The sequence below is a fragment of the Vanacampus margaritifer genome, chromosome 2 (assembly GCF_051991255.1).
Source record: "Vanacampus margaritifer isolate UIUO_Vmar chromosome 2, RoL_Vmar_1.0, whole genome shotgun sequence".
NCBI classification, from domain to species: Eukaryota; Metazoa; Chordata; class Actinopteri; order Syngnathiformes; family Syngnathidae; genus Vanacampus; species Vanacampus margaritifer.
Window position 1 is genome coordinate 23,330,261 of NC_135433.1, and position 18,693 is coordinate 23,348,953.

An 18,693-nucleotide genomic window follows, 5' to 3' on the forward strand; every position below is an offset into this window, starting at 1 on the left:
ATGAGAGGTCTCCTGGCCGCCACCATGAAGGGTAGCATCGTCTCCGTCTGCTGCTTCGTCTCCCTGCTACTTTTGCAGGCCACGGCAGGTAAGACCTCCAAACGACAACAACAACAACCTCCTTCTTTGTCAAAGCAAGTGTGAATGCAATGCGGTTGACACTGACAGTGTGCACGTTTCATCTCGAAACTTCCACAATGGCTCGGTTACAAGACAGATGGCGAAATGCGACCGTGAGGCGCTTTTTGGAATCTGTGTATAATGACACTTTTTCCTCATGTGGCACACATGCGGCCTCCTCCCCTCCCGTCATGTTATCTTTGAGGGATTACGGCGACTTCTAGAATGTCTTCCTGACCGCATGCAACACTCCCTCCCACAGCCTTAAGCCATCCAGACAGGGCCGTACCCTTGCGTGTCACCCTTGCCCGTCCTTGGGATGGCGTTGAGCTCCCTAGCAGCCCGTCGCCAGAGCCTTTTTATTCCAGGCGGCAGTCAGGTGTCTAAGATTGGAAGGCGTCCTGAAACCCAACACTGTGGTCCACTATAGCGCCTCCTCCCACCCTGGCCTACCCACTGCGAGCCTTTAGATTCGCTGCACAGCTGCCGTCACTCTGCACTGTCACAATCACAATTTATTCCCAGCCGTTGGCCTTGTAGGGACATGCATTCTCCAAGCAGGAGGGGTTACACCGGCTGCGCATTGCCACTCTGCCACAGTGCCACGCAGGTGTCTCCAACACACCATTCATATTGCTTGCAACTACCAATGCAATACTATTGTGAAAAGAGTTGCTGGCACGGTTCTTCAAAGAGGTCAAGCGCGCTTGCTTCGAGCTGTTTGTCACGGGGAAGAAGGGAGTCAAAGAGAGCAGTGGCAGTCAACAGGCCAACATAATTCAGACAAATGCAAGAGTGTAAAAAGAAGCCTTAAGGCGAGTATTCAAACGTTTGTACAGCGGTAGCGGCTCTAACCTCAGAGTGCATTCCAGAGCAATTGGAAACGCTCTTGAACCCGCAGACTTCTCACCTTAATCACAATTGTATCCATCAAGCATAAAAGGTACAATTTTAGCTATCCGACTTTTAGATAATTATATAATAATATATATATGATATAATATTATACTGCACTATATACAGCACATCTGTGGCCAAACTAGTTTGCAGAAAATCAAGATAGCCTCTAATGATGCGCTGAGAGTATTACTTTCTTGACCACGATGGACCAGTGCCAGTGAAATGTTTGCAATTGAAAGGGGCAACACTTAGCAGGCGCTGCTAAGAAATATAATGTTCAAATTGATCTGCCGGCTAAATGACAAATACTGAAATCATAGCAAAAACGTCAGTGCTAAACAATACCAGTCCCATTTCTGGAAACATTTCTACTGTTGCCTTTCATATGATGCTTTTTAGTGTATGTATATTATTAATATGACCTCGGTGTGTGTGTGTGTATTTTTAAATATTGTTGTTGTTAGATTAATTTGACTTACTTGTGACTTGACCTTGAGTCTGTAATAAAGCCATTCATTCATTCGTTCTTTCATCTCAGGGGGCGGCCATTTTGCCACTTGCGACTGAAGTCCACATCACCGTTGCTCAGGTAACAACCAATCATGGCTCAGTTTCAGAAAACAGCTGAGCCATGATTGGTCCTTACCTGAGCTATGAGCAACTGTGATGTCCTTTTCAGTCGATAGCAAGTGGCGAAATGGCCGCCCCCTAAGATACAGTAGTTAAAAGCAGGTGGATTTTGCTGCTTAACTCATATTTAACGCAATATTACTCACGATGTCGTGTTTACACTAGTAGGGGTGGATAAAACATAGTGTAATAAACATTTTGTGGTTGATTTCCTCCTTAAACTGCAGCAGAATTTAAAGAAATAAAAGCGAAAATCATTATTTTGAAAAAAGATTTTTGAAATGGTAGTAAGAAAATGATGACATAAAACTGTCTCCTGCTGACTAAAGACTGATGTGTTGATGGTAGACTGGTTACTAGGGTGACTTTTCCATTCCAACGGCAACAAGATTCGCTGGGACTATGGAACATAATCAAGATGTTGTGTAATTGCAGCTGATTGACCATTATGGACGTGGTTGTAGTGTCATGTAATTTCTCCTCATTACGTTCACATGATCATCCTGCCACTTTGATTAACAGCACTGGCACGATTATGTAACTAACCTCCATTGGAAAATTGTTGTCTACTGAGTGGGGAAGTGGAAAATGAAAGGTGCTGAGCCTCCATGTGATCCCCTGGAGTGTAATGTGGCATGAGTGGGACATCCCTCTGATGACAGTCATGGGGTGAGCGGGGTTGACGATCCTGGGATTTCTTCTCGCTCCTTGTCTTGTCGTTCCTTTGCTTTACCTGACAGTTTTTAAGTATTACTTAATTAAGAGCGCTCGATGGTAGCAATGAACGGCTGTAATTTTTAATAATATTTTCTTTAAAAAAAAAAAAAACAATAAACAAGGAAGAAAATATTATAAAAAAATAGGGCCATCAGGTGATTAAATTTTTTTAATTGTAATTAACTCATTCACTGCCATTGATGGCTATAAACGTAAATAATTAATTTGAACTATTTCTATTAGTTTAACATTTTTTCCACTTTTGTTAACAAGAGCATGAAAACCTAGATTTTTTATTGTACATTTAGAACAGATATAAAATTTGTGATTAGTAGTGAGTTAACTAGTGAAGTCATGCGATTAATTATGATTTTAAAAAAATAATCGCCTGACGTCCCTAATTTTTAATAATCTTTTCTTTTTTCTTTTCTTTTTTAAATTGTGTCAGGCGATTATTTTTTTAATTATCATTTTTTTCCCTAGGTTTTCATACTCTTGTTAACAAAAGTGAGAAAAAAATGTTAAACTAATAGAAATAGTTCAAATTAATTTTTTACGTTTATAGTCGTCAATGGCAGTGAATGAGTTAATTGCAGGACTTCACTAGTTAACTCCGATAATAGAACAAAGAGAAACGATTACTAAAAGTTAGGGGCGTTAGGCGATTAAAATTTTTAATTGTAATTAATCACATGATTTCACTAGTTAAGTCACAATTAATCACACATTTTATATCTGTTCTAAATGTACAATAAAACAATTCTAGGTTTTTATACTCTTGTTAACAAAAGTAGAATATTTTTTTTTAAACTAATAGAAATAGTTCAAAGGAATTTTTGACGTCTATTGCCGTCAATGGCAGTGAATGAGTTAAACACCTTCTTGAGGTCAACTTAGCCAAAAGGAAGTCTTACACAGGGTGTCATTCAAGCTAGGACCGCAATCAGTGATGCCGTTGCACACAACTTTCACTTTCAGCTCTGTTGCTGACAGTGGTTAACACCAACATAAGATGCGCAACTAGCAGCTTAAAGGCAAAAGGCCCCACTCCCAAGGACAGTCACGTTGTCCTCTGATGTCAGATCAACGCCTCGGCGGCAAAAGCCTTCATCCTTTGTTTGCTTTATGAGGGCCGGTATCAAGGCTTCAGTAGGCGGAGAAGTGTTTTTGTGGACACGGAAGCAGAAGAAAGCTGTTTGGATATCGAAATAATATTGAGTGGATGTCTTCATGTTGTCCACACGCAGTGAGTCAAAACTTAAAATAGGAAGCCCCCCCCCCGCCTCCACCTCCTCCGGTGTGTGTCCGCCTTTTGACCAATTGTGGCGCTATGTCTGACCTATGGGGGAGTACCAACCACCTGTTAGCGTCCAAGCGTGGCCTCTCCTCACCGCGACATGTGTGAGCCCACGTCCATACACGGCCCGCCATGCCATGTCGGTCTAAAAACAACATTTAACCGCAAAGCCGCACAATATTTCAAAGAACATATTATGGGTCTTGTAGACAAATTGTTGGGTTTTGAAGTGCTAGTCCACCCATCAAATGTAAAATGAATTATTCTTATCTATTTTTGAAACTGTGACTGTGAGTGAGCAGTTATTCATTTGCACTAATTAACATGTTAGCCGCTCATGATTTGATCTTCGAGGCTTATAAAAGATCTATAGAGCCACTTTCAAGTGACTATTCAACTTGGAAATATTACGGCAATTTTCAAAAGTTGGAAACTTTTTATTGGTGAATGAGTAGCATCAGCTAACAGTGTTTGCTTCTGATAAGTGGCATACTTGAATTATTGTCATCACAATGGCGATGCTGATGGTGTGTATATATATGAAGTGCTGCCTCCATGAGTGAAAATGTTTTTGTCTTTATGGGCTTCCGCTTGTTTTAACCCTGACTCACTGGCCTTTGCGAGCGCATGTAAACACAACCAATCATGACTTTTGTGCTATTGTGTAACAAAACAAAAACAAAAACCTCAAGAAAATGTTTTTTATTATTATTTAAAAAAAAAAAGTATAATTCATCTCTGTATTTTGTTTGTTCACAGAAATGTTCTAAAAACAGGATAGGAAAAAGGGTTAGCTTTAGATAGACCTGTTTGAATGTGGTTAAATTTAGACGAATTCTGTCTCTTGTCCAGTGGAAGCCCCTCAAACCTGCCAGTTGCTCGTGGTGGTCACTCTAATTTAATTTACCTTCACTGTGCAGCACTGCAACCTGATCCCACAGGGTTTTAGTTTAAAGGCTACTATAAGGGTTAGCATATCCATCCGCTGATCCACTGCATAAGAATATTATTATCCTGCCTCTTGGTTTCTTGCTCTGTGTATCAAGTAATGGACGATGTATTACTTTTAGCCTACTTAATTTGACAAGCAAGGACCCATATTCGGTAACTTAGCCAGAGTTCACACACAGCCATTTTTAATATCCTCAGCAATTTAAAACAAAAATGGAATCGACCCCAGATATGACAAATATTAAAAAGATAAAAATTGAAAAGTGCCTGCTTGTGGTGTGTGGTGTACTCGAGATGCCCAATCACAGAGTCTGTTACTTGACACTTACATTTTTGTATTTAATACAGAGTTGCAAACCAAGTCCCATAACAGTTTTGGAAATAATTTACTACACATGTATTAGTTTGACTTCCTATTCCAATCTCATGGTGCAGTAATGATGTAGCCCCGATGATGGTGATTCTTATACCTGTATTGTTATATTATTTTTAGTATCATTGATTGTTATTTTATCTTATTAGCTTTTGTATATTTTTATGCAGTAAATTACTGTAGAGTGCGAGTTTTCTTATTAGCAAGCACTTTACAAATTTGGGGGACATAGAATGGGAAAATGTCAATTCCATTCATTTCAATTAGGAAATTATATTTGAGTTCACACCTCAAAGTCAAGGTAACACTTTAATTGGTAATCCATAAAAAAAAAAAAATCCCACAAATTCCCTGATATACTGTACATATATGAAGGTTGTATGAATATGCCATATAAATGAAATATACTGTAAACCAACCACATAATGTTGTATACCTTTGCATAACATGATGGTGAGCTTCTAAATTTGAGACATGACTTGGGCTTGAGCATTCCATCCGGTTGTGCCGATGCCTGCCAGAATGTTTTGGCCAAACGGATACGCGGTCGTGTGGCAACGGCCTCAGCGAGAACACATGGTGCCGGGCCCCAAATGTCGGGAGTTCAACTCCCCTGGCGCCTGCGGGCTTCATTTTGCGCGCTGATGCAAGGCCACACCGTCCGCGAGCAACAAGGCCTCTGTGATTTTTGTTGATGGAGTAGATTGGAAGGTGTTAACATGTTCGCACACGCCAGTTGAGGTCCACTCAGGAGGCCCGTGTAAAAAGACACTCAAGTGGTGCTTGGGTGGGAAGTGGTGAAGGGCTTTTGGACTGAGCAGTTTGTTCTGCAGGTGGACATGTCATCTAATTAAGAGTGTTATTTTATGAGGTCACCCATGTAACAATGGCTTGGAAGTCAGGGACTGCAAATAATGTAGATTTTCCAGCTTAATTCCTGTGAATTCATTTTCATTGATCTTTATTAGTTGGTGTTTGAAAAAGCCATAAAGATGGCGAGATTGGAGATTTATTAACTGAGAAGATACGATGTGAGATGATCAAATCCAATGAGGAGATGTATAACACAACACAATTATGATATGTGGCACTAGACGATATGATACGGTATTACGCTGTATGGTACCATATGATATAAGTGGGTACAATACATTTGCTATTGTACAATATGATATGATATAGAATTAAGTGATACCGTACAGTAATATGCATGTACAATTTGATACTGATTGAAACGTTATACTGTATGTGTGATATGATATTGTGTTGACAACACAATATATGGTATAATGTAGTGGAACATTATGGTATAATGTGATTATGGTATACTACGATAAATGCAGCATGATACGGTATGAAACATTTGATACTGTATGATTTGATATGATACAGTGCTATTACAATATGGAATCACAATATAATTTGGTACTGTATGATTCTACATCGGGTATGCAGCATTACAATACATCATGACATATGTTGCAGTATATACAGTATATGATGCGGTATGGAATGAAATACCATACACTGTGATATGGTTCTGTATGATACTGTAAAATTATGATACGTATGGTGGATGGATGAATGATATTATAGGCTACTGTACGATACTATACACTACAGTTACCGGTATATGCCTGATATATTACAGAGTGGGCCAATACAATTATTATAGTCTGTGGTACACTACAATAGGATATGTCAGAATATGGCATGGCATTGTATATGGAACAAAGGGATACGGTATAGTACAATATGGTTTGGTACAGTGTGGTACAGTATATGATACAATACAATACTGTATAATAGTGTACAATAAATAATGTGATACAAATGATATCATTATTTGACACTGAAGTATGTGGTGCAGCTATGGTACAATATAGGATGGCACATATAGGATTGTACAATATGTTATATATTTGGAATGAAATTAGATTTTATGATACATAATGGTACAGTATCGTTCTGTACGATCTAGTACAATATAAAATGTACAATATGATAATGTACAGTACAATATGGTACAGTCTAATATGATATATGGAGAAAAAAAACAATATTGTATGGTAGAATATAATAATGCACGATTATAATAATAATGCATCAGATTCATACAGCGCTTTTTTGGACACTTCACAGTGGATACATTTTTCACATACTCACACATACATAGCCACGGCTGCCCTGGGGCAGACTGACGGAAGCGTAGCTGCCAGTGTGCGCCTACGGCCCCGCCGACCACCACCAAACATTTGCGCCATTACTATAGCAGTGAGAGTGACACTGGAGGCAATGTGTATGAAGTGTCTTCCCCAAGGACACAAAGACACATGACTTGGGGAGAGCGGGAATCGAACAACGGACCTTCTTGTTGCAAGACGACTGTCTCTACCCTTGAACCACATACGTGGTGTGATAAAGTGATACCTCAAGCTACTTTATACTACCGTATTTGGATTCTTTGCTTTTATTTTGGTCCCTCTCTTGTTGGTCTCTCTTGTTCTCACGTTGTATTAGGGGAAATATTAGCCAGGCTTATTCTTAGCAGTTTGACTCAGGGAGAATCAGCGGCGCCCCCGTTCTTCCTCCACCACCTAAATGCCTCACCTAAAAGCTGCTATAGTCTTTACTGATTATCTATGTTTGGATGTGGGATGGCTACATTTGTTGGACAGTTCTATATTATTTTTCATATTTAACATTTCATTCATATTTTTTGTGGAAATATTTTTTTTTTCTGAAAAAAATCACCAAATCATGTATTTTTGTGCTCTTTCTGTAATACGCTAAGATGCCACAGTCTTGGCTAATGGGAAAATAGTAATTAGTGTCAGGAAAATATTGTTGTAGTAATACACCAATAAGTGACACATAATGAAAACTGCCCGCAAATACTACTTTGAAGGTTTTCAAACTTTTTTACCACCACAAAAAAATGCAATTATGATTGTATTTCATTTTATAGTTGTATTTTAATTTAATTAAATAACCGATTTTGATTCTAATTGCTGTATTAGATTGTCAAGCTTGAAGTGTCCTGAAAGTGTGTACATGGCAACGGCACTATTTGGGTTATTTATTGCGCGTGCTCTCCACGCCGCAGCTGCCACTGTATCATCTTTAACAAATGTGCCGGAAATATCGTGAAAATGCGTTCACAACTCTATTAGGGGGTCTGCTCACACCAGCCCACCTCCCCTCTCCATGCTCAACTTCCCAACTATATATATATATATATATATATATAGCGCTTCGGTTTTCCTGAGGCGTGCTAAAACCTGTGCCCACCCCAGACTCTGATAAGTGTGTGATTGGCGGCTAAATATGGCTGAGAAGAGACAGATGATTGCACATCATCGCACCCTCTTATCTCTGCTGCAAAGCCCATTGTGATGCCAAACAAATGTCTGTTTATTTTCAGGAGGTTGCATTCTAAATTAAGAGCGGAGCGTACTAACAGCTGTGAGCTAAGTCATCGGAGAGCTTCTAAACTGGATGTGACACCACGGATTTTCTCACTTTCGCTCACATGTATGCTCACGGAACACCTGATTCGATGCATCCACGAACTGTACACAAAATTCAGCTTTTGGCAAGATTATGCAATTTTGGATTCGGTTTGGCACAGTGGATTACAGGTTAACTGGTCCAGGGTTCCAACCTGGCTCCGGCCTTCCGGTTTTGCATGTTGTCCTTGTGCTTGTATGCATGTTAGGTCTCTAAATTGTCCAAAAAGGTGTGAATGTGTGAATGTTCGGTTCCACTGACAAACCTTCCTTTGAGGAAGCAGAGCCTCGGGACTCTGAGGTGGGGTCTCCTATTTCTGGTGTTGAAGTCACTAAGGTAGTTTAAAGCCCCTTGGTGTCAAAGCCCTGTGGTTAAAGGCTCTGGATGATGTGGGGCTGTCCTGGTTGACACGCCTCTACAACATCACATGAACTTTTGGTGACGGTGCCTCTGGAGTGGCGGTGGTCCCTCGTTTTAAGTAGGGGGACCATGGGTGTTATTTTTGTTTGAACAGACATATTTTTCTGAGCGTCTGTTCTACTTAGGGCAGTCAGTATTCGATACCAATACGACTTGATTACACTGGCTCATGATTAGCGATTACTATGCTGAACATATACTTCTGCTTCCAAGGTTTGTTGGCTGTTTTTCTCAAATGCATTTGGCCACATAAAGAAAATTAAAAACCTTATGATAGTTCTTCAATTTCTCGCATTTAAAGTCATGCACACGCAACATATCTAATTCTCTTCTTATTTTTTTTGCACATGATTACAAGTAATTTCAAATAGGCATTGCATGCATTGAGGGTGGAGCGGGTGGGGGAGACTCGCTTGGGACAGACCAGTCGTGTTCGCCTTTACATTTGCAAAATTGTGAAGAGTTCCATTAGTGATATTTGGCTTTATTTTAACTTCACTTGAAACAGAAAGTATAAAGTAGACATGTGTGGTGATAATGAATTCTAACATGCAGATGGCGATATGCACCAATGGCACGACTTCATCTTTAGGAGACATCTCCATCAAATGACGACATCCAGGCGCAAACGTCTCATTACCCCAAAACATTTTAACGTCCTTTCTCTTCGCTCCATTGCCAATCTCCTCCCTCCTCAGTGGAATTTCTGGTGTGAGGTGCTAGCATGTAAACAAAGGAGCTAGGAGCGTACAATTAGAGGAATGAGATGAACCCCTATTTCTCCCAGTTGGCCTGGGAATGCCTGGGGATCTCCCCGGAAGAGTTCGACGAAGTGGCGGGGAAGAGAAAAGTCTGGACTTCCCTGCTAAAGATGCTGCCCCCGTGACCCAACCCTGGATAAGCAGTAGTGGATGGTGGATGGATGAACATGTCTCTTACAGTGTACATCATTACAAGGCCAATCATCATCCCTTTGCTTCCAAAAGTCTTAGAAGAATAAGGCCACTATTTTGTAGTTGCTGTAGAGTGGAAATGTGGATTTGACAGAGACTAATATCTGGCAAGAGATCAGCAATTCAGATTACCTTTCCATTTATTTGCATCTGGATTGGATACACAACCACAACTAACCTTCCTACTACCTTTTGTTTAAATGCCTCAATTTTTTAAATGAGCAAAAGGATTGGACCACGTGACTGACGTAAATGTCTACACACACACTTTTAGATTTAGGTTTTGCCTGGGAAGACTAGACTCAATCAATCAATTTATTTCATTCATTTTAAAAGAAAAAAGACAATATGTAGCAATATTCAAATTCAAAGTAAAGCAAAAGAAATGAAAGGGGGCAGCGAGCGGTCAAGACGCTTTCAGTGTTGCAACAAAATAATTCAACTGTGTGTCCTTGTGCTATACAGTATTGTATATATTTTGGCAGTAATTGTGCTTTTATGCTTTAAAAAAATATATACAAATAGACTGAGAAGATTTTGTTTTAAAATCCAGATTGTTCCACAGATAGATACCTTGAGTCGAAATACATCGTTCTTTTTGTTTTGTTCTATATTTAGGTTTGGAAAAAATGTCTGTTCCTCTTAATTTATACTCACTTTTCCTTTTTATAAATTTAATTTGTATATTAACTGGCAAAATTTCATGATGGGCTTTGTACAATATTTTAAGGCGGTTAAACTTCATCAATTCGTTTAAGTTTTTATAACATAAATAATGGGTTAGTGTGGTCATTTTATTTACATCCGCAAACAACATGAATAATACTTTTCTGTAAAAGAAAGATGAATTCAGTGTAGGTTTTGGCTGCGCACCCCCACACTTTAATGCAATAGCTCAGGTATGGAACAATCAACGAATTATAACAAAGCATTCTTGTTCAATGATTCTTTGACCTTGTGTAACACAGCTACAGTTTGTGACACCTTAGATTTGACATTTTCTCTATGCACTTTCCATTTTAAATGTTCATCAATAATGATACCTAGAAATATAATTTCCTTAGTCCTTTCTATTTCAATGCCTTGCACAGCCAGTGTTGTTTCGACATCCATATTTCTACAACTGAAAATCATGAATCTGATTTAATTAATATTTTTAGACAGTCTGTTAGCATGGAATCACTTCTTAATATTCTTGAACTCATTCTCTATTACTTGTAATACATTATATATATTTTTCCCGTCATAAAACAAAGTGGTTTCATCTGTAAACAAAATACATTTTAACAATTTTTTAAATGATTGTTATATCATTCACATAAAGAAGAAAATGTACTGGCCCCAGAATTGATCCCTGGGGCACCCCACAATTTACATAACTGTGTTTTGATTGCCTACTATTGAATTCAACATTTTACCATGGGTGGAAAATTAACAATTGTGTAGCCAAGAGAACAAAATTTGGAATAAATAAATCAACAAACTATTACCATACAGTACGGTCAATGTGTAGTAATTTCCCCTAAGTTCATATTTGTGGAACACGATAAACATGTTTGTCTTTGCTCTTTCTGTTAGAAGAAGAAGAAGAAGACTTCACATCGGTCCTCAGAGACACATCTCACATTGAAGAGACGCTTCGATTTGCCACTGAGGAAAAAGCAGCAGACTATGCAGGTAAGAAATTAAAAGTGCTGTCAAATGCAACAGATCCAGCAGATGGTGCCATTGGATTTTCTCATGTATTTCTTACTAAGCACTGAGCAATGACCATAGTGAAGAATATTGGCTTTACTTGACTAGGATGCATGTTTTAATGGGTGTACCCAGTTGAGATCTGTTGCTGACAAAAAACAGCAGCACCTACTACCCCCCAATCAAAATAAATGGTAATTCATACATTGTGTCTTGTTCATCCAGCGGCTGTGCAGAGGTTGCGGAAGATCTACCACTCCTCCATCAAGCCCATGGAGCAGGCCTACAAATACAATGAGCTGAGACAGCACGAGATTTCAGGTACCACCAAAGGCCTTTAGGATGTTTGTCTTGTTTTGTTGTTGTGTTGTGTCGTGCAGTTCAGTTTTGCTGGTGTTGCTATAGCGATTTTTACACCTTCAGCCATATGATTATTTTACCTCATTCTTTGTGCTGGAGCGTGAGTCCACAAGCATGTGGGTCATTTAGAGTATTTGGTTCGACCTACTTTGCTATACTAAAACCAATAAAACTTTTAGTACAAAGGAATAAATGCTCATAATAATTGTCATAAATTGAAAAATGTTCCCCACTCCTGCTGTATTGACCTATAGCCTTCCATTAGCATTGGGTTTTTAATCGCTTTATATCGAGATGTATTCAAGTGCATCTTTTGGTTCAATTAATTCCATTCATTCTACTTACAAAAACACATTTAAAAAGTTTCTCTTTTTAAATGACTTTTTTGCTCTATTTATTGACATTTGAAGTTTTGCACTTGAGCCACAAAATCCAATTCTTGAAGGCATCTTTCCATAGTTTGAAGTATGAAAAGCAAGATTCCAGCCAGGATCTCCCACCCATTCATACTTTTCCTCCCTCACCGTGCTCTCCTCACTCTCCTCGCTCCCCCTCCCCGTCCCATGTCCCCCTCCCCATCCCTTCACCTAACAGCCTACCCTGGACGAACCCTGGGGGACGCAGCCACAGGTGGGTGCGGCTGGGGCTTACTTGTGCATGGCACTGCTTCAAGTGCGCAGCCCCTTTCTGGCCCACCCCTCTCATTTGCCTACATCGCTGGCCACAACATTAGGTGCACACTTAAATGTCATCCAACACAAGAGCACTATATAGCTCTCGTACTGGGTCCCATTGACCCGTGCAGGTGTACGCAATGCTGTGGCCAGTATAAAAGAAAAACAAATATTTATTGTGATGGTGTAAAATGCGTGGGGGTTGCATGTGCACTTCTGGCTTCAGCAAAGTAAGAATGGGTTTGGATGAAGGGACTAAAATATTCTTGCTCATTTTTGGCTGAATTCATTGAGGTTGGGGTGAAAACAACTGAACTCACTTGTGGCCTTACACGCACGCACACACACACACACACACACACACACACACACGCACACACACACAGGTTTGTTTCACACACACACACACACACACACACACACACAGGTTTGTTTCACTATTTTTGTGGGGCCATCTCATTGACATAATGCATTTAACTCTTTGACTGCCAGACGTTTTCAGAAACGGGATGTCGCCAGTGCCAGCCGATTTAAGCATTTTGACTGATCTTTCAAGGTCCACAGAAAATGTTGTGTTTGGACTATGGAAACACACATTCTACCAAATGAAAGATTGAACTGAGTTTGTTTCTACCTTATAGAAAATGATTAGTTTCACCGAAATGCTCTGTTTTGAAACAAAAAGCGGAGAAAATGAGCTTTTTGTGAAACGATGTTATTTCATGCACTCTAGTGAATTGTACACTTCTTTTTGTCCATGAATGATGCCACAAACACCTAAATAGTGCTTTACTTCTGTAAAACGCTATCACCAACAATGAAAAAGTGTTTTTTGGTTGCAAAATACATTTATTTCCATTCAACAGTGTAACAATTTGACAAAACAATTTCGCAAACTATTTACAAATGTGTGCAACTGTGGTACTATTTACAATTATGTGGATGTTTCAAATACAGTTTTTCTTTTTGTAACATTCCCATGCGTGCAAGGAGACGCAGCAGGATTTGCACAATAGATTAGTTTCACTTGCGATGGCTCCTTTCGCGTGCAGATGTTACACTTTCTTGACGGCCTTTTTTTCCGGGGAATAGCAAGTAGCAGACTGTACCCACTACTCCGATGAATATGCATTGGACTCGGGGCACTCTTCGTCGTCCGATTGAACGTCCGCCTGAGCGTGCTCGGTTGTGCTCCGCGTTTTCCGGTGTTAGCATCGCTAGCCGGTGAACCTTTATGACGTCGTCATAGCCGCCGCGTCAACGCTTGCAACTTCAGCGTCAACCTCGGAGTCACCATCATCATCATTGATGATGATCATCGTCGTCATCAATGTGCTCTTTAGCGTTGGTCGATGCCTTTCATCTTTGAAAAAAATTCCCAAGTGTGAGCTGCTTGCAACCGGTCGCCATTGTTCGCTTCTTCAGCCATCTAGCTCCGCCTCACGTCTTCTACTGCCGCGTCAATGCTTCCAACCTCGGAGTCACCATCATCATCATCGATGATGATCATCGTCGTCATCAATGTGCTCTTTAGCGTTGGTCAATGCTTTTCGTCTTTGAAAAAAACTGCTCGAGCGTGAGCCGCTTGCAACCGGTCACCATGTTCTCTTCCCTTCCCCAGCCATTGTGCCCTCTAGCTCCGCCTCAAGTCTTCTACTGACGCCTACCCAATCTTGTCAAAAGAGAGTCATTGCTGCCATCTAGGGGCCAAAAATAGTCATTAGGCTAACTAGATCTGCTTGAAACTTTCACCACAGCTGGCCAAGGCTTTCCTCCACCCGTTTCAAAAAAAATTAAATAAAATAATTGGATGACGTCTTTTAACGTCATTGGCGGCCCTCCGTAGGTTTTTACTTGACGTCTTTTAACGTCCATGGCAGTCAAAGAGTTAATAGCCCCTACCCCTAACCCCAACCATCAAAAATGATTGCCTACCCCTTTTCCTTACCCTAACCTCAACCATAACCCAATTTAAACCTAAACTCTAAAACCAAGTCTTAACCCTCAAAAAGAGGTCTAAATTTGAAAAATGGCCCCACATGGACGGGTGGGCCCCATAACTCTGTGAAATCCCGGATGTTGGACCCACTATGTAACAAAAACAGGATTACACACACATACACACACACACACACACACGCATTACATCACACTGCTAAGAAAGGCGCTATTTGCATTCAAGGTTTGTGCTCCTGAATTACTGCTTTTCTGACATTCTAGTGCAGCATTTAATGATGCTTTTCCTCATGCTTTTAAAACTGCTTCACAGCCTTGAATCATTTGTCTTTGCCTGCCCTGTATTTGACCCCTCTTTAGTATAGATCAGGGGTGGGGAACCTACTGTGGATCTGGCCTATCAAACAATTCCGGAAACAAATACAACCATGGAGGAAGTGTAATAAAATCCCAAAATACAATTAAACACATAAATGCTCACAATAAATAATATAAAATTAACATTTGTTCAGTTTTCTCACATACAGAACAGCCCCAGGGAAAAGGTTCCCCATCCCTCACAAGTATTATTATTATTATTATTACTATTATTATTATTAAGTGTCTGATTTAGTTTGGGGGTGGATTATTCCATTATTATGAGTGTTCTGGTAATGGATCACATGCTTCTACTGCCTTATATTGAGGCTAATGTGTTCATTTAAACCAAAGTGGAGTACACATATACAGATTTTTAGCATCAAATCCAAATTTTAGATGATCAGAGAACCAGCACATGACGAGGGGAAAAAATGGCATGCGTGTTCTTACTGCCCTTATGCTTGTGTAATGTACTTCAGACACATAGCCAAACATTTCTCCACTCCACCCCAAACCAGAAGTCTGTTGTAGTACCAAGACTGACCTGTGAGAGGCATCATGTGGTCAACAGGGCACCCAGTCTGCCGAAAATACAAAGAAGAAAGAGTAGAGAAGCTAGGCTAATGCTATCTTATTTCGTAACTATATTGCGGAGGCGTTGTTGTTTTTGATTGTGGTGAATGACTTGGAGGACGCATTATACAATCACGCAACAAAACTAGTAATTCCTCTGTTTGTGTCAAGCCGACTCCTAGTTGGCTACTTTACGCCACAATCACAGATTTCATTACATGTCTTTAGGAATTGGCAATTGTAAATCAATATTGGACAAGTTTAACACAAGTTGTGATTGTTGGCCACAACCATCATAGAATAAATCAGGGAGGAAAAATTGTTCTTAACACACCCTACACTACAGGAAAATCACTCCGACAACGTTTCAGAAGCATCCAATAATCAAACCTTAGCGAATTTTGCAGAGAAGGGGAGGAAAAATACTCAAACAAAGCCTGATTATGGACACTTTATCTTATTGTTTGAAGTGGGTAATATAAAAGCTACACAAATATAGGCTATGTGATTATTAGGCCTGCCAGGTTCAACATTTTTATGCATTCCCATTTGTGTGTTAAAAGAATTGTTTGCCTAATCACACAAAATGAATGAATCTAAAACGTTTTGATATACATCTGTTTGCAGGCGCACACTCCCGCATATAGATAGATGTATATGAAAACATCAAACCCGCCATTTGGTGCAGGGCCACACAGATAGATTTGAGAAAAAATGAATGGTTGCCAAAAATCTGTACTACCATGAACCAGTCCCAGGCGGAAAAATAGGCAGGGGACCACTGTGCTACTGGACCCGGTATCATGGGTTTACACCCATGCAACATGTTTCTTTGTCCTCCCCACAGATGGAGAAATCACATCCAAGCCCATGGTTCTGTTCCTGGGACCATGGAGTGTAGGAAAGTCCTCCATGATTAATTACCTCCTGGGCTTGAATGACAGCCCCTATCAGCTCTACACAGGTTGCCACACGTTCATCAATAGCCCATTTAATTTGTCTCGTGATACAAGTTGTATTAATTGTGGTTATTGATTCGGAATCATCAGGAGCTGAGCCTACTACCTCTGAGTTCACCGTCATCATGCATGGCGAAAAAATCCGCTCGGTGGAGGGCATCGTGATGGCGGCGGACAGCTCTCGGTCCTTCTCCCCACTGGAGAAATTTGGGCAAAACTTCCTGGAAAAGTTGATTGGAATCGAGATGCCCCACAAGCTGCTGGAACGCGTTACTTTTGTGGACACGCCGGGAATCATCGAGAACCGCAAGCAGCAGGAGAGAGGTATGGTCACATTTGGTTGCGTGTGGATGAGAAGCCATTAGTGAACTGGTTGTCTTCCATCCAGGCTACCCCTTCAATGACGTGTGCCAGTGGTTCATCGACCGCGCAGATCTGATCTTTGTGGTGTTCGATCCCACCAAGCTGGATGTCGGTCTGGAGCTGGAGATGCTTTTTCGTCAACTGAAGGGGCGTGAGTCACAGATTCGCATCATCCTCAACAAGGCCGACAACTTGGCCACCCAGGACCTGATGCGAGTGTACGGAGCGCTTTTCTGGAGCTTGGCCCCCCTCATCAACGTGACAGAGCCCCCCCGCGTCTACGTCAGCTCTTTCTGGCCCTACGACTACGCGCCGGACACCAGTCGCGAACTCTTCAAGCGGGAGGAGATCTCCCTGCTGGAAGATCTGAACCAGGTGATTGAAAACCGTATGGAGAACAAGATCGCATTCATCCGCCAGCACGGCATCCGTGTTCGTATCCACGGCCTCCTGGTGGACCGCTACGTCCAGACCTTCAAGGAGAAGATGAGCTTCTTCAGCGACCCGGAACTCGTCTTTAAGGAGATTGTGGACGACCCGGACAAATTCTACATATTCAAATCCATCTTGGCCAAGACCAACGTCAGCAAGTTCGATCTCCCCAACCGCGACGCCTACCGTGACTTCTTCGGAATCAACACGATAACCAACTTCAAGCCTTTGGCGTCCCAGTGCTCTTACATTGGAGGTTGCCTGCTGGATAAGATCGAGAAGGCCATCACCAATGAATTGCCCGCCCTCTTGAGCAGCATCAACTCGGGCAAACAGCCTGGCCTGTCTTCCTGCGAGGCTACTGGCTGCGGGGAGAAGCCCAAAAACCGTTACCGGAAAAACTGAGAAATAAGCACGACACTTTGAGGAGGGGGAGGGAGGAAGAAAGGTGACAGGGGAGGTGAAGAAAAAGACAAGGCTCTGATGTAGGGCAAACCCTTATTCAGAAGACCTGCAATAACAAGGAGACGGATATTAGAGCTTTATTTTCCTCAGGAGACCATGGGAGATGTATTTTGGAGACTGTGGGATGAGGCAGATTGTGGGCGGGGCGGATCATTGTCTGAAGACGGCAGCTTAAGGATCCAAGTGTTGAGTTGAAATATTAGACTGTCTGGAAATCGTGGGTTTTTTGAGGTAGGACTGATGTGCATAAACAGGGCCTGGGGCGATGAGGTACAGCCAGTCCAATATCAGCCCACTTGTATGTGAATAAAACAGGAAGTAGAACGAGGTGTTGTCAGTTTGTGTTGTAAGATCCTGGGGGGAAAAACAGCCATTACAGCGGGTCTATTCCAAAATGCTTCAGACGTTGAAGCAGTCTTTTTGTGGGTGCTATACAAGCTTCGGTTTTGGATGTAGTTTTAGACTAACAAAAATTATCCTTGCATGTCATTAAAGGCCCATCTTAACTTTTTCGTGCATGCATTTGCTTTTCAATAAATTCAGAGTATTTCGTAAATTACCAGGCAACGAACGAGGCCTTTTGATTTTCAGTTACACTCGTCGGTCTCGCTTGTTGACAATCTGTGAAACGTGACGTAAGCAGAGCTCAAGGGTCGTCAGAGTCTTCGGAGGGGGGTGGGAGGGGTGTCCGTTCTTTTCTTTCTTTCCTTTTTTAAACCTGGTCTTACTGTATTTATATTACTGTCAATTTGCCAGTCCAGATGATCTGACTCAATAATGTGTTATGAATGTTTTCCTTCATTGATAAGCTTCCCAGCTTGTTTTTTCTAGCTGAATGACCACAAAGAACCACACCTGAAGGTGTTTAGCTTTTTTCCATGAGCCGATCTATTCTATTTGTTGTGTGTGAGTGTGTGTAAACCTTCCAAATGGCCATTGTATGTGGATTACCTGCTTCTCTGGGTGGTGGAGGCCAAAGGGGTGC

At 41.0% G+C, this 18,693-nt stretch overlaps 1 protein-coding gene across 5 annotated transcripts; it reads left to right on the forward strand.

Moving 5' to 3' along the window:
* srl (sarcalumenin) lies at positions 1-18,035 on the forward strand. Of its 5 annotated transcripts, none has more exons than XM_077559398.1 (6): positions 1-88; positions 11,453-11,548; positions 11,792-11,887; positions 16,337-16,453; positions 16,539-16,772; positions 16,837-18,035. In XM_077559398.1, the coding sequence occupies exons 1-6, from the start codon at positions 1-3 to the stop codon at positions 17,646-17,648; spliced, it is 1,443 nt and encodes a 480-aa protein (XP_077415524.1). In that variant the 3' UTR covers positions 17,649-18,035. The 5 variants fall into 5 exon arrangements, with proteins under 5 accessions (XP_077415524.1, XP_077415525.1, XP_077415526.1 ...); XM_077559399.1 differs by having other exon boundaries at positions 13-88; positions 11,450-11,548; XM_077559400.1 differs by lacking the exon at positions 1-88 and adding an exon at positions 3,500-3,613 and having other exon boundaries at positions 11,450-11,548.
* Positions 18,036-18,693: the final 658 nt, after the last annotated feature.

Coding starts and splice junctions, on each gene's coding strand:
- srl (XM_077559398.1), top strand. CDS start 1: ATGAGAGGTCTCCTGGCCGCCACCATGAAGGGTAGCATCGTCTCCGTC. Junction 89..11,452: donor ACTTTTGCAGGCCACGGCAG/GTAAGACCTCCA, acceptor TTCTGTTAGAAG/AAGAAGAAGAAGACTTCACA. Junction 16,454..16,538: donor CCCCTATCAGCTCTACACAG/GTTGCCACACGT, acceptor CGGAATCATCAG/GAGCTGAGCCTACTACCTCT.